Source organism: Mixophyes fleayi, chromosome 6 (genome assembly GCF_038048845.1).
Source record: "Mixophyes fleayi isolate aMixFle1 chromosome 6, aMixFle1.hap1, whole genome shotgun sequence".
Classification (NCBI taxonomy): domain Eukaryota; kingdom Metazoa; phylum Chordata; class Amphibia; order Anura; family Limnodynastidae; genus Mixophyes; species Mixophyes fleayi.
In genome coordinates, this window is record NC_134407.1 from 212,662,225 (window position 1) to 212,677,427 (window position 15,203).

Below are 15,203 nucleotides of genomic sequence, written 5' to 3' on the forward strand. Positions count from 1 at the left end.
TGGAGACATAGAGGCATCTAGACTTCAAATGTTTCAAAGATTCTTATAATTTTTTATTGATTTTTGAAATACCCAACTGCAATAAACCAGCTTCAACCAAAACAAAGGCAGCAGCCCACTTCTATGCATATAGTATATGTATTACTAGTTTGCTGGTGAGTTTTGCTTTTTGTGTAAACCAAAGAAATACATATGTGAATACCAATATATTTTTTAATGTCAACAATGTCCTGAAAGAACAAGAAGTTCAGTTGTGGTTCAGAGCAAACACCAGAATGGGGGAGGAAATGTGGTCTAAGTGACTTTGACCGTGGAATGATTGTGGTGCCAGACGGGGTGGTTTAAGTACCACAAAAACATGTTGATCCCCAGGTGTTTTCACTCACAACAGTCTCTAGAATTTACAGAGAATGGTGTGACACACAGAAATCATCCAGTGAGTGGCAGTTCTGGAGGGAAAAACACCCTGTAAATGAGAGAGGAGAATGGCCAGACTGATTGAAGCTGACAGCAAGGCGACAGTAACGCAAATAACCATACGTTAAAACAGTGGTATGCAGCAAAGCATCTGTGGATGAGCTACAGCAGAATGCTACACCAGGTCCTACTCCTGTCAGTTAAGAACAGGAAACTGAGTCTACAATGGGCACATGCTCACCAAAGCTGGACAGCTGAAGATTGGATACACGCTGCCTGGCCTGATTAATCTCGATTTCTACTCTGACATGCAAACAGTAGGATCAGAAATTGGTGTAGATAACGTGTATCCATTCACAGTGCCTTGTGTTAATGGTGCAGACTGCTGCTGCTGGTGTAATGCTGTTAGGAAAGTTTTCTTGGCACACATTAGGCCTGTTAGTACCAAATGAGCATCATTTAAATGCCACAGCCTACCTGAGTTTTGTTGCTAACCACGTGCATCCCTTTGTGGCCACAGTCTACCCATCTTCCTGTGACATCTCTCCTTTCCTGTTACTTTACGCCTTTGGTTCTTTTTGGAAAGTTTGCATTTTATTGGGAGGATTTTGGGAACTCTCCCCCCACTTACCATATTGGCAAGATCTTTTCTCTCACATAGCAATGCAGCGCAAATAGTTAACATCTCTTATTCTATGCATCTTTTAATGGCTACTTCCAGCAGGATAACACGCCATGTCACAAAGCACACGTCATCTCACAAACATGAAAATGAGTTCAGTGTTCTCTGTTCTCCAACTTCCTCTACCGTCACCAGTTCTTAATCAAATAGAATTGGGATACATTTGGGATGTGGTAGAACAGGAGATTGGAAACATGAATGTGCAGCCAACAAATACTATCATGTCAAAATGGACCAGAATATCTATGGAATGTTTCCTGCACCTTGTTGAAGCCATGCCACAAAAATATTAGGCTGTTCTGGCGGCATAAAGGGGTTTTACCCAATAATAGAAAGGTAATATTGGCATTGTAATCGGCTGCATCTTTTTGGAGTTATTTTGCAAAACATCCACCTGCCATTTACAATACTGCATTACCATTGTCCTCTGGAAAATGTGACAATACACTTGTGCACCTGCTGGTTGCTCTGGAAACTGTGACAGTTAGTGAACTCTCCCTGCGCACCCGCTAGATGACCGGGAACATGTGACTTGCTTGGTGGTCTGGAGACTGTGGCAGTTATTTTCAGCCACATATATCAAATCTTTAATTCAATTACTTTAATCGGGATGACACCACATGATCTTACTTTAAAAGTAGGTGCTATTGTTATGTTGACTCGAAATATGGACACTAGCAAAGGTTTGGTTAACGGAACAAGGCTTCAGGTGATGCATATGCATCCCATTACATCTAATGTTTTTAACTGGGGAGGCTGATGGACAACGTATCTTATTACCATGCATTGTTCTACAACCAAGCAACACTTTTTTCCTTTTTTTGCTTAAAAAACAGCAACTCCCCATAATTATTGCATTCATCATGACAATAAGCTAGAGTCAAGGACAACCCCTTCAAAAGGTTGGCCTTTGGTTACCAGAACCGGTATTTACACGTGTACAGCTTTACGTTGCATTATCCCAAGTGAAAACAGAAGCATTTATCAAAATTAAAATTGACCATGCCCCGCAATGTAAGTTTGATGGAAGAACTTATATAATGTAGGGTATAAAGAAATTCTTTAGTTCCTTTAATATAGCCTTTTTATAATATAATTATTTATTCATTATACTCCGTTAACTTTTCTACATGTAAAGTAATGTATAAAAAGTTATTGAATTCTGCTAAGTAATTTAGTCATTACATTTCAGTTTAATTTAAGGTGGTTACCGTTGAGTTTCCCTGGTATATATTATATATAAACTTGCTGTGATTAACTTTTTTTAAATAAAAGCTGCATGAACCAACTCCTTCCAATATTTTATAATAAAGATCTAACATGAGTAAATAAACAACAAAAAATAAACAAGACAAGAGTTACAACAAATGTGCAAACTTAAAATTTTATGTCACAAAAAAGAACAAGAGTTAAATGCAGAACCTGTGTCATTAGAAATACTTTGTTTAATGGAATGATTTGTTCTTTGGAAAACACACTTTCCAAACACACTTTCCACTCATGAACATGCTAACAGATTTTTACCTGTGCAAATGTGTGTGAATTCCCTGATGTCTAGCAAGGACTGATCTTTGTGTAAAACACTTACCACATTCAGAGCATGGAAATGGCTTCTCACCTGTATGGACTCTTTGGTGTGTAACAAGAATTGATTTTTGTGTAAAACATTTCCCACACTCAGAACATGAAAATGGCTTTTCACCTTTGTGAATTCTCTGATGTTGAATAAGAACAGATTTATAAGTAAAGCATTTCCCACACTGAGAACATGTAAACGGCTTCTCACCTGTGTGAATCCTCTGATGTCTAACAAGATCAGATTTAAATCTAAAACATTTCTCACACTCCAAACACGGAAAAGGCTTCTCTCCTGTGTGAATTTTCTGATGTTGAGCAAGATGTGATTTCTGTGTAAAACATTTCCCACAATCAGAACACATAAATGGCTTCTCATTGGTGTGAAATCTCTGGTGTTCAACAAGAACTGATTTTTGTGTAAAACATTTCCCACATTCAGAACATGAATATGGCTTTTCACCTGTGTGAATTTTATGATGTTTAAAAAGAATAGATTTTTGTGTAAAACATTTTCCACAATCAGAACATGAAAATGGCTTTTCACCATTGTGAATCCTCTGATGTTGAATAAGAACTGATTTATATGTAAAACATTTCCCACACTGAGAGCATGGAAAAGGCTTCTCACCTGTGTGAATCCTCTGATGTCTCACAAGATCTGATTTATGCATAAAACATTTGCCACACGCAGAACATGGAAATGGTTTTTCACCAGTGTGGATTTTGTGATGTTCAACAAGATGTGATTTCTTTGTAAAACATTTCCCACATTGAGAACATGAGAATGGCTTCTCACTTTTGTGGATCTTCTGCTGTGTAATCAAATTTGCATTCTGGAAAACACATTTATCATATTCAGTGCATGGAAAAATTTTATGGACTGCACTGTGTGTAACTATATCTGATTTATGAGGAGAACATTCCTTGTTTTTAAAGATATCATATGATATAGCTGAATTTGGAAGCACTCTATTTATATACAGAGCTACAGGATTTTTTTCTTGAGAATCTCGTGTGATGTCATTATCTTCCGATTTACAGTCTGAAGATATAATAAGATCTCCCTCGGAAGTATTCCTTCTGTTATGTCCATCTATAGGGAATAAACAAAAAGTGATAGTTTAAACCATAAAGGCACTTTCATTCTATTGCTTTAACCAAATAGTTCTCTAAAACAGTTATGAAGTACTGTATTTCCCCATGTATAAGACGCACCTTTTTCCCCAAAATTTTGGGTCTAAAAACTGGGTGCGTCTTATATAGTGGTAGTAGCGCTTACACTGTCAGATGCTTCCTCTGTCTGGTAAAGTCTTCTTTCTTCTGTCCGTTCTGATCCCGATGTTGGAAAGTCACTTACCGTTCACTTCCCGATGACCAAATGTGGTGCATGAACCGCAGTTGGAGCGTTTTGTCCAATCAGGACTTTGTCAATGTCCTGATTGGACATTCGATCATCGGGAAGAAGACGGTAAGCGACTTTCCAGCATCGGGATCAGAAGGGACAGAAGAAAGAAGACTTTACCAGACAGAGGAAGCATCTGACAGGGTAAGGCAGAATTAGCAATAGGGTTAGAACTCCGTCTCTCCTCTCTGTAGTACCCGCTGCACAATTACTCTACAGAAAACATTATCCTCAATTTTTTCACAATTTATACAGGTGCGTCTAATACATGGGAGCGTCTTATACATGGGGAAATACGGTAACATATCAAACTTACCATGTTGCTACTGCATAGTCTCCTATTTCATTTTTAATGTGTAACAAGACAGATAATGTTTTGCATTTATTTATAGAGAAGGAAATCTGATTCTGTGAATGAACATAATCGAGACTGATCTAAGAGTGAACCAAGATGCAATAGTACACTTAGAAGTAGGCTGGAGCTTGTGTGAGCCACCATCATTTAGAAGCAGCAAACCTTGGCTTTTCTAATTACAATAACTGATTGAAACAACAAGCCAGCCCCATTATGTAGTAAACAGAATATGTGGACAACATTAGATTGTAATCTCACATTGTTATGGCCTCTTTTCCCACCTGTTTTAATGCTAGACACAAAGCTCAGAAACAGAACGAGTTAAACAGATATAAGACGACGCATATAGCAGAGAGTGCCTGAATGCCTATGTAAGAGTACAGTATACGGCCTTGGTGTAGACAATCCAAGAAATGAGGGACATCATAAGCTTACCAAGAAGGTTGATGTGATATCATGTGACAGCCTTTTTAAACTTCAAGATTAAAATGTTTGAGTCCCAAAAGTTCCTTAGCTTTCTAGATCTGGAATTTAAGTACAGGATCTTCATTATAAAGGAACCTGGGTCTAGTTGACACGCTGGACCCCTGGTCAGGAGTTTGGCCGGTTACACAGCCTCCACTAAGAATTAATGTAAATGAAATATGACATCTGAAAACTGTGTGTAAAAGCCATTGTTGTGCAAAGAAGATGACCCGTACAAATTTACAAATGACCGACAGAAAAAAAAATATATAGTCAGAGAGAAGAGATACACCAGTTGGAAGGTAACAGAAGATTCAATATATCGATAGATTACGCCTATGGACCTTGAAAACAATATACTGTAATCTTGTGACTGTTCCTAGATTCCATGGGATCTGACCTCCGGAAATAACCAGATCATTAAAGACTTTAATGGGAGAAGACCCCCTAGAGATTTGGGGAACATAAATCTCTTTCCACTTTAGGATTTTGGTCAATTTCTGAGTTGGTTCTACTGTGATCATTGAAGTAGATTTCTGCTACTGTATTCTACAACTGCTTCAGCACATGAAAGCAAAGCATGAAATACAAATAAAAAGTACAAGGTGAATATCTAAAAAGGATTAAAACTGGTGTAAAGAAAATCCTCCTGTGAACAAGACCCTGACAAGTCTATAACTGTATACGGAGGACAACCATATCTGTGATTACCAAATAGGCTTGGGAATACAAGACTAACTAGTCTGCGAGAGAAGTCAAACAGCCCAAGACAGATCAATAGAGTAGAAACTTCCTCTTATCAGCCAAACTACTAATAGACCCGTGTGGTCTTATGACAGTGCACGAGAGAAAACCTACTGGAAGTGAGCCACCTCAGTCTCGAGGGGCTTTGTAAAGACTTGAGATTCTATGAGGAGACAGAAGTATTAATGTTGATATATTGCAAAATACAGATACAGGCAAGCTGTATCCATCCCTAGCCAATAGTTTCAGAAAAAGATTTTGATATCTTCACTTGGTGAATAAATCTCTATTTTTTGAAGACCGGTAGAGGGAATTGATAAGCTCTAAGGTACCCACTAGCATCTCCTTTTGTAAAGCTTTGACAATGTAAGGGCTGGAAGAAAGCACTTATACATCATCTGAAGAGTCAAGAGAAGATTTGTTAATAAGTTTTCCTCATGACAACTTCTCCTCTACATAAGCATCAGAATCCAAAAGGGTCAGCAAAAGAAATATAGCAAATATATGTCCAAATAAAAGTGGTGGAGCAAGCAAAATGACAGGATTACATGCATCTGTCCTGATTTTGTAGGAGGTGTAGGCCTGGTGCTTGCATGGAGTGGATGTTGAAGCAAAAGTTTGTACTATAATCTACTTAAGAGCTATATGAAATCCCCATAAACGGTGTAAGAAGTAAAAAAATACAGACCTGGACAAATCATTTTAAATCAACAGAATATTTTCAATAATAAAACAAATGAAAATGGTTTGGCCCACTTTTCCTGAGCAAACTTCTCCAGCTGTCTCAGGTTTGATGGGTGCCTTCTCCAGGCTGCATGTTTCAGCTCTGTCCATAAATGTTCGATAGGATTCAGATCAGGGCTCACAGAAGGTCACTCCAGAATAGTCCTATGTTGTGTTCTTATCCATTCTTGGGTGCTTTAAGCTGTGTGTTTTGGGTCATTATCCTATAGGAGGACCTTGGCTGTATGTTGTGCTCTAGAATGCTTTCATAACCTTGAGATTTCATTGTGCCCCGCACAGATTCAAGGCACCCCCGTGCCAGACGCAGCAAAGCAGCCCCAAAACATAACAGAGCCTCCTCCATGTTTCACAGTACGTAAGGTGCTCTTGTTTCGTTGAAAGCTTCATTTTTTTTTTATCTGTAGACATAGAGCTGATGTGACTCAATTGTCCAAAGGACATCCTCCCAGAAGCATCGCGGCTTGTCAATATGCATTTTAGCAAATTCCAGTTTGGCTATTTTATGTTGTTCCTTCAAATGCAGAGTCCTTTTTCCATGGAGCCCACTGTCGCTCAAAGAGAGTCGGCTAAAGATCCTAACCCTCCCTCTATGCAGGCCTTACGGAACTACATCTGGCATATCGCAAGTATGGAGAGTATTACATGCTACCTTCACGATAAATCTTACAACTTTGACAAGGTTTGGGCCCCGGGGTATCTCCAGCAAAGCCGTAGCTATTTACCCCCTTTGGCTCCCTCGTCCTCTAATGGTACATAACTCTGGGCTGTCTCCGGATCCTCCAGGTTGGTCGTCGTGCGCCATGGGTAAGAGATCCATCTTGTTGTCTTAAAACAGTTGGTTTTTACTTGTTGTTTGCTCTTTTCTATTCTGTTTCCTCTTGTAACAAATAAAGTAAAAAAATAAAAAAAGAGCCGGCTAGTGCGATCAGACACTGATGTACCCTGACAATGGAGTTCAGCTTGTATCTTTTTGGAAGTTTTCCTTGGCTATTTTTCTACCATTCTCACTATCCTTCTGTTTAATCTGAGTTGTTGATTTTCCTCTTGCGGCCGCATCCAGGGAAGTTATCTACAGTCCCATGGACTTTAAACTTCTTAATATTATTTGCCACTGTAGTCACAGGAACATCAAGCTGCATGGAGATGGTCTTATAGCCTTTACCTTTAACATACCTGTCTATAATTTTCTTTCTGATCTCCTCAGACAACTCTCTCCTTGGCTTTCTCTGGTCCATGTCCAGTGTGGAGCACACAATGACACAAAACGGCAGAGTGACTACTTTTATCCATATAAATAGGCTGAATGATTGATTAGAAGGCTGAAGACATGTGTGATGCTAATTCAAGAAAGCAATTATTTTGAAATATCACTATAATCCAATTATTTATACTGTTTTCTAAGGGGTACCAACAAATCTGTCCAGCCCCTTTTACAATATATTTGGAGAGTAAGCAATAATTTATCTATTTTCATTGTTTCCTTGCTTTATTCTATGACATACCAAAGACAAGCAGGTATACGTGGGACAACGGCTTCTAATTTCATCAATTATTTTAATGAGCTGTAAGGGCACCATCAAATGTGTCCACGTCTGCATGTCTGTGGTAGTGTCATGAGGAGCTTTGAAATCTAAGTCTGTGAGTGAGGAATCTACAATAGAGTCTGGTAGCTGCGCAGGGGAAGTAATGGAATAATTAGAGAGAAGAGTCACTGAGGAAGCTTCAGGGATCATAGTAGATACATCAAACAAGTGCATACATCAAACTCAAACTTCTGAAGGTAACAGGTCTTGCAAGAATTGCAGTGGCTGGTCAGACAACACCTAACATAGTGCTGCATGTCAACATGTTGTATGTGTGTGTGTGTGTGTGTGGGGGGGGGCAGACGCGTCAGTCCATTTAATATAAGAGCAAATGGATAGCTATGGTCTCTTGGCTGGTAGCACACAATGATATGATATGAGGGAGAGAGCAGGAGTCTAATAGGGACTGATGGCTCCTGACTCCCCCGCTGGGCAGATACTTTTTACTAATTACTTTGTACTGACAGAGGAGGGTGTAGAATAAGAGATTGTTGTAGTGACTGAACAAGGAGAATATGTGACTCTTTCTGTATTTAGTGCTTATTACTCACCTGTGCTGATATCTGTAGGGATTTCCTCCTCCTTACACTGCTGATCACCCCTCACATACGTCTCTTCTTCCACTGTATCCTCAACTTTAATATTAATCAGGTATTCACCCTAAAACAATTATGTAATATTATATTGTCCAATTGAACTGAGATTAAACAGAAGAAAATCATCATCATTTATTAATATAATGCCAGCATATTCCATATCGCTTTACAACTGGGATATCCATTTATAATATTTACTTAAGATCATTCATAAAGCTGATGCTATGTAGGTGCATAGCTCAAATTCTATTTCTCTCCCTTTTGTGATGTCAGGTTCCTAGTTCAGATAGACTGAGCCAACCGGTACAGGAAACACTTGGCTTAGAGCGGTGATGAGCAACCTGATACATTTCATGACCGGATGGGGGCCCTCTAACCTTCAAGAGGGCCACACGTTACCCTTAATTTCAGTAATGAGTAAAAAAGATACATTTAAAGCAAACAAAAAGAGACATCTACGTTGACTTTGTGGTCCTTGATGAATCAGGCCCAATATGATTACGCCTACTATGTGTCTAGGAAAACAAACATTAGAATAACCTTTACTATGTAGGGTTGCTGCTGTCATCTACCCATGTATGTAATAATCAAATAATATACTCTTCTTACTCTCTTCAGTGGACTGGATAAAGGAGCCACAGTTTCCCTCCCGCTAAAGGCCTTAAAACACTTTAAGGGATAGATTTACTAAACTGCTGTTTTGAAAAAGTGGAGATGTTGCCTATAGCAACCAATCAGATTCTAGTTATCATTTATTTAGTACATTCTACAAAATGACAACTAGAATCTAATTGGTTGCCATAGACAACATCTCCACTTTTTCAAACCCGCAGTTTAGTAAATATACCCCTAAGTGTTTTGCCTTGGAGTTTCTGCACTGGTTCTTAACGCTTGTACTTGTTTGATAAACTACAATCGAAGTAAACACTATGGGTCTGATTCATTAGGAAAGTAAGGCAAAAAAAAATGAGTAAGCTGAATATATGGAAACATACCTGTACTATAGTAAAATATATATCGTATGTGACAAGTACTGATACAGTCGCTTATATCTGATGACTAGGGACGTCACTAGATGGTCATGTTTCACTGTGAATGTAATATGTTATGGGACAGATGGGATACAGCAATCTTAATAAAAGCAGTTATTTTAGTTTCCAATGGAAACTACTGTATTCTAAGGAATATAATAAACAAAACCTCTAAAGAAAAATATAGATGCTCTCTCTTTTACGTCTAGAAAAAGAGAAGTTAATGGTGGAATCAATGATTGCGAGATGTCCAGGTCCTATGGCTGCAGAAGAACCTCTGGTACTTGACGGTTGGTAAGAGGTTATTTTGGCGATATGCTGGGTTTGTCTGTTGCTTTAGACTTTGGACTCGCCTGTCCTGAAGTCTTCATTTTCGTTCAGATACAACTTTAGTAACGTAAGCTGTACAGCAATTATTTTTTAAGGTAAAGTCCTGGCTACCCTTTCCTGAGAGCCACATGTATTCATCTTTTTTGATGGTAGACTCGCACACTTTAACCTGCAACAGGCAGTTGGGTTTATTGCCATTTCTCTGAGCATTTCATAGTCTAATCTTTGGGTGAATTTGGGGAACGCTCACTCCGGGGAATACTGGTACATGCCTTCAATGTTCGCCATTTGTAAATGATCTTCTCACTGTAGCGTGATGAACTTCAAATTGTTTGGAAATTTTCTTATAACCATTTCGGGACTCATGAGCTGCAACAATTGCTTCTCTGGGATCATTGCAGGTGTCTTTTCACCACGGAATGCTGTTAACAGACACCTGAATGTTTCAGACCTTACTACCAAAGTTCTGCTCCACTTCTTGGTGATCAAATAATGAAGCTGCGGCGAGAGCAAGGAGCCAGGCAGATATGTTAAATAAGGGTTGAGCCTGCTTGGAATCAACTCTCACCAGCCACTGCTTAACACCCAATGTGTGCTTTATGTTACAATTACATTGTTCTTACATGTTGGCAGGTGGGTTCCACAGGTATAAATGTATTCCTATTATTGGTATAGCATTCCTGGTATATTATTGTAAGTCTATCAAGGTACTGCCATTTTTGAAAGCAGTCTGTTTTTGTAACAAATTGATACACGTGTTGATTAGCATCTGGTCTCAGTCAGGTGGGGGATGGCATTATCTGGACAACTGCATTCATTTATTAGCAGAGGCAACAGCAGTCACCATCCTTGTGCATCCTGTCCCATGCATGTTGTGTGTGTATGTCCGATGGAAATGCCAAATGATGAAGCATACAGTTACTTGATAAATGACAGATGCCTGTAAACTGTGTTTGATTCCTAATTTTAGATGTTCATTTCTACCTGTGACCAGAGCTATTCCCTGGTGCTATACATTGCTATGTAGTGACCACTGTGTTGAAGCTGCCCTAATTGCATGAGGGAGGCTCTTATCACTGCACAGGGGAAAATTAACTGGGCATTCTCATTAAGTCTTTTACCCTTTGGCCTAATCAAATCTAGTCCTGACTGGTGGCTTCAAAGCGATCACCCCTCTCCTAGTAGAAGAGGGGGTGAACCCTTTGATTGGTGGATTCACCCCCTCTTCTAGATTGGCTTCTCTGCTCAAACACCCACTAGGATAGGTGCAGTATTTCAAGGCTTATTTGAATTATTTATTTCAGAGGTGGATACTGGTTTTAGATTTAAATATAGTTCTGACTGAGATCTTCAAATTCCCTGCGGACCTTGTCCCTTTTGTGCACCTGCCAAAAGTGGGATGACATTGGACTGTGTTCCTGCCCTGCTGGTAGAGGAGCAAATGTGTGTCTCAGTGGCGGATGATAGCTTCAAGGGAAACAGTGAATAGAACTCCTTTAAGGTAAGAGGCTCTTTCTACAGTGACTCCCCTGGTTTTTGTTACTTGGATTATTTGTATCCTGTGTGTTCTCCCATGTATATATAAAGTATGCTTGTATTATTCCAGTTGTTTACCTAAGTGATTTAGAATTCGTATTGATATCGGGTTCGTTGAGGCAGCACATAATTCTGCCTTTGGGCTGGCAAGCTTCACTGAATGTGCAAAAGAGCGAAACATAACCGCGGTATACTCACAGAAGTGCATTTTGTTAGCACTACCAGGCTCAAGTGATCTTATTTATTGATAAGGAAGCAGTATTTGGTTACTGGCCACAGGAGATTAAATTGATCAAATGTTAAGATTTGGTGAAGACAAGACAATATGTAAATATACTGATTTGAATAAAGAATTAACTGTACTTGTTCTAGCGATGGTCTTAATAAGGTTCAGTCGTACAATTACAGCGGTAATAATCATCTGGGCAAAATTATTAAACTTTTTTGGGGAGTTCTGTAATTCCATGAAGATGAGGGAAGCTGATGAGGGAAGCTGATGAGGGAAGCTGATGAGGGAAGCTGATGAGGGAAGCTGATGAGGGAAGCTGATGAGGGAAGCTGATAAAGGAAGCTGATGAGGGAAGCTGATGAGGGAAGCTGATGAGGGAAGCTGATGAGGGAAGCTGATGAGGGAAGCTGATGAGGGAAGCTGATGAGGGAAGCTGATGAGGGAAGCTGATGAGGGAAGCTGATAAAGGAAGCTGATGAGGGAAGCTGATGAGGGAAGCTGATAAAGGAAGCTGATGAGGGAAGCTGATGAGGGAAGCTGATGAGGGAAGCTGATGAGGGAAGCTGATGAGGGAAGCTGATGAGGGAAGCTGATGAGGGAAGCTGATAAAGGAAGCTGATGAGGGAAGCTGATGAGGGAAGCTGATGAGGGAAGCTGATAAAGGAAGCTGATAAAGGAAGCTGATGAGGGAAGCTGATGAGGGAAGCTGATGAGGGAAGCTGATGAGGGAAGCTGATGAGGGAAGCTTTGAGACGTCTTCATGAAAGCTATTCGAGCAAGTTTTGAACGCTTTGTTAAAACAAGGATTAATTACAAGGTTTGGACGTGCTTTAAATCGTCCGTGTGTACAAGCTCTACTGACTCAAAAATGTGCCTTGAACAAGCTGTATTTTAGGAGAAAAGTTAAAATTACTTTAAGGGTAGAGCAAAAGGGATTGTTGGTAGGATATTGAAGAGATGTTCTTACTTTTGCTGGCTGAGTATTACCATCTTGGACCACAATCCTGCACAACACGTCTCCATGGACTAATTTCCCAATTGCAGAATGTGTGTACCAACATATGTGCATGGTGGTTAAATAGCCACATTTGCACAACAATGATAACTTGAACTTCCATATTTTTCCAATTTGAAAATGACCCCAATTGTTTCTCTACACATAATATATTGTGAAGATAAATTTTGGTATTTGTCAAAGCCATCAACTCCATCTACCTGATAGTCTTGTGGGAAATTGTGATTTTCCTCTTCACAATCCTGTGAATAAAGAGGACAGGGGCATCTCTTTGGGGTATTTCTGTTATTGGATCCATCTGTAGGAAACACACAGTGACTGAATACATTATTTATCTGTGATTAGTAGATGATGTGGTCCTCAAAATTGCGATCCCCTTTACAATAAATTAAATTCTAGTCTTACCCAGTGATGTGAGGGGCTGGTGATTCTCCATAATCACGTCATTGTACAGATTCTTGTGTCCTTCTAAATACTCCCACTCCTAAATGGAGAAATAGAGAAGCAACAGGAGATTCACACAATGATGCACACACAATGATACAGTCATCACCCAGACACATCCCCTGGTGTTACTGTATAATGTCCCATTCCCAGCAGTCACCTCTCCAGTCAGCAGCTGAATGATCTTGTTGGTGAGTTCTAGAATCCTCTGGTCATTGTTTCTCTCATGTATCAGTGAGTGAGGTGGAGGCACCGTGATGGGGCTCTGGGTCCTGCTCAGTCCTCCTGACACACGTTGGATGTGTGTGACACACTCACCTGATTTATTCACAATTGTATAATCCTGTGTATTAAGAGAAACGTTAATAGATATCACTGTGTATAGACTGGGTTTCCTAAAGCAGTGCCTTAATTCCCAGTGGTAATTAAAATAATATGAATGGTGTCATTGTTACACTCCTAGAAACCCTCTCCTTTCCTCTCCAGTCAGGTCCCTCTATTATTAATACAGATAGGGGTGATAAATAAATATAAAAGAGACATCGCTGTGACTTTCCCAGAATCCCTCATCTCTCCAGTCAGGTCCCTCCCTGTTTTATTAATAGAGATAAGATAGAGGTCACAGTGACATTCACCTCTCCAGTCAGCAGATAGATGATCTCCAGGGTGAGATTTAATATCCCCTCTGTAATGTGACTTCTGTCCACTTCCATCCCGATGATCAGACAGAGTACAGGTCCTAGCTGTATTGGTGAACCCGGAGATGGCCTCTATATAGAAACCCAAAACATAATTTGTATGATGTGTTATGTGATAGTGGTAAATATAATTTACTAGCAATAAAAGAGGCCAATACTGAACACTGAACTGAAATTAAACTGTTAAGTCTAATAAACACCAAAAGTGACGTAAATACAAAAAACACAACTAAATGTGTCACAAATAGCTTAGACCAGGGTAGTATTTACATATTCAATAAAACAAATAAAACCAATTACTTAAAATGATAGGAAATCGGTCCAAAACACCAAATGAAAAGATAAAGAATGTTAGATGCCGCAAAGGGTCTGTATCACAATCTAACTATTGGTTACATACACTCTCCAGCAGAAAGTATCTAACTATACCTAATTGAGCAGATTATCATCTGGACGGATGCAGTTCACTCTCTGTGCCCAGCACACCATAACTTTTCACACCAACCTATTCCTATGTCAACCTATTTTGGATCTCCTGCGATCCCTCTCTCATATTTGAAATTGACTCGGATAAAGCAACCGCCGATTTGTTCAAATTTGGAAAAATCCTTCCTGATCCAATATTTCAGTCCTACTTCTCCCTGTCCTATATTTTAATTAACGGTCATAACCCTGGATACCCTTTTTTTTTTTCCGCTAAAAAATTTGTCTGGCCCTTTTTTAAACATATCTATTGAATCTGCCATCACAACCTTCCCTGGCAGTGAATTCCATATCTTGACTGCCCTTACTGTAAAGAACCCCTTCCTTTGCTGGTTGTGAAATTTCCTCTCCTCTAACCTTAGGGGGGTGACGGCGTTTCCCGTGTATAGTCCTTGGGGTAAAAACATTCCCATGTAAGTTCTCTGTATTGACGCTTAATGTATTTGTACATAGTAATCATATCTCCTCTTAGACGCCTCTTTTCTAAAGTAAACATGCCTAAACTGGCTAATTTTTTCTCATAACTTAATGACTCCATACCTTTTATACATTTTGTCGCCCTTCTCTGAACTATATCTAGTTCCAAAAAGTATTTTTTAACTGAGTGGTGTCCAGAACTGTACTCCGTATTCAAGATGAGGTCGTACCTACGATTTATATAGTGGCAGAAATACACTGTCTTCACTTGCATCTATGCCTCTTTTTATGCACGCCAATACTTTGTTTGCCCTTGCAGCTGCTGCTTGACATTGAGCACTATTGCTAAGTCTACTGTCTACGAGCACTCCCCAAATCCTTTTCCATTCTAGATTCCTCTAAATTTATCTCATTTAATTTATAGATTGCGTTCTTGTTTTTGATCCCCAAGTGC

The 15,203-nt window shown here is 39.5% G+C and overlaps 1 protein-coding gene across 1 annotated transcript in view; it reads right to left on the reverse strand.

The window, feature by feature from the left end:
• The window catches only part of LOC142095472 (uncharacterized), a 148,175-nt gene that overhangs the window by 58,050 nt on the left and 74,922 nt on the right, over positions 1 to 15,203 (reverse strand). The window contains 6 exon segments of the mRNA XM_075178416.1: positions 659 to 720; positions 2,624 to 3,770; positions 8,522 to 8,630; positions 12,908 to 13,005; positions 13,113 to 13,494; positions 13,787 to 13,921. Of these exon segments, the coding sequence (XP_075034517.1) occupies positions 659 to 720; positions 2,624 to 3,770; positions 8,522 to 8,630; positions 12,908 to 13,005; positions 13,113 to 13,494; positions 13,787 to 13,921 (1,933 nt within the window).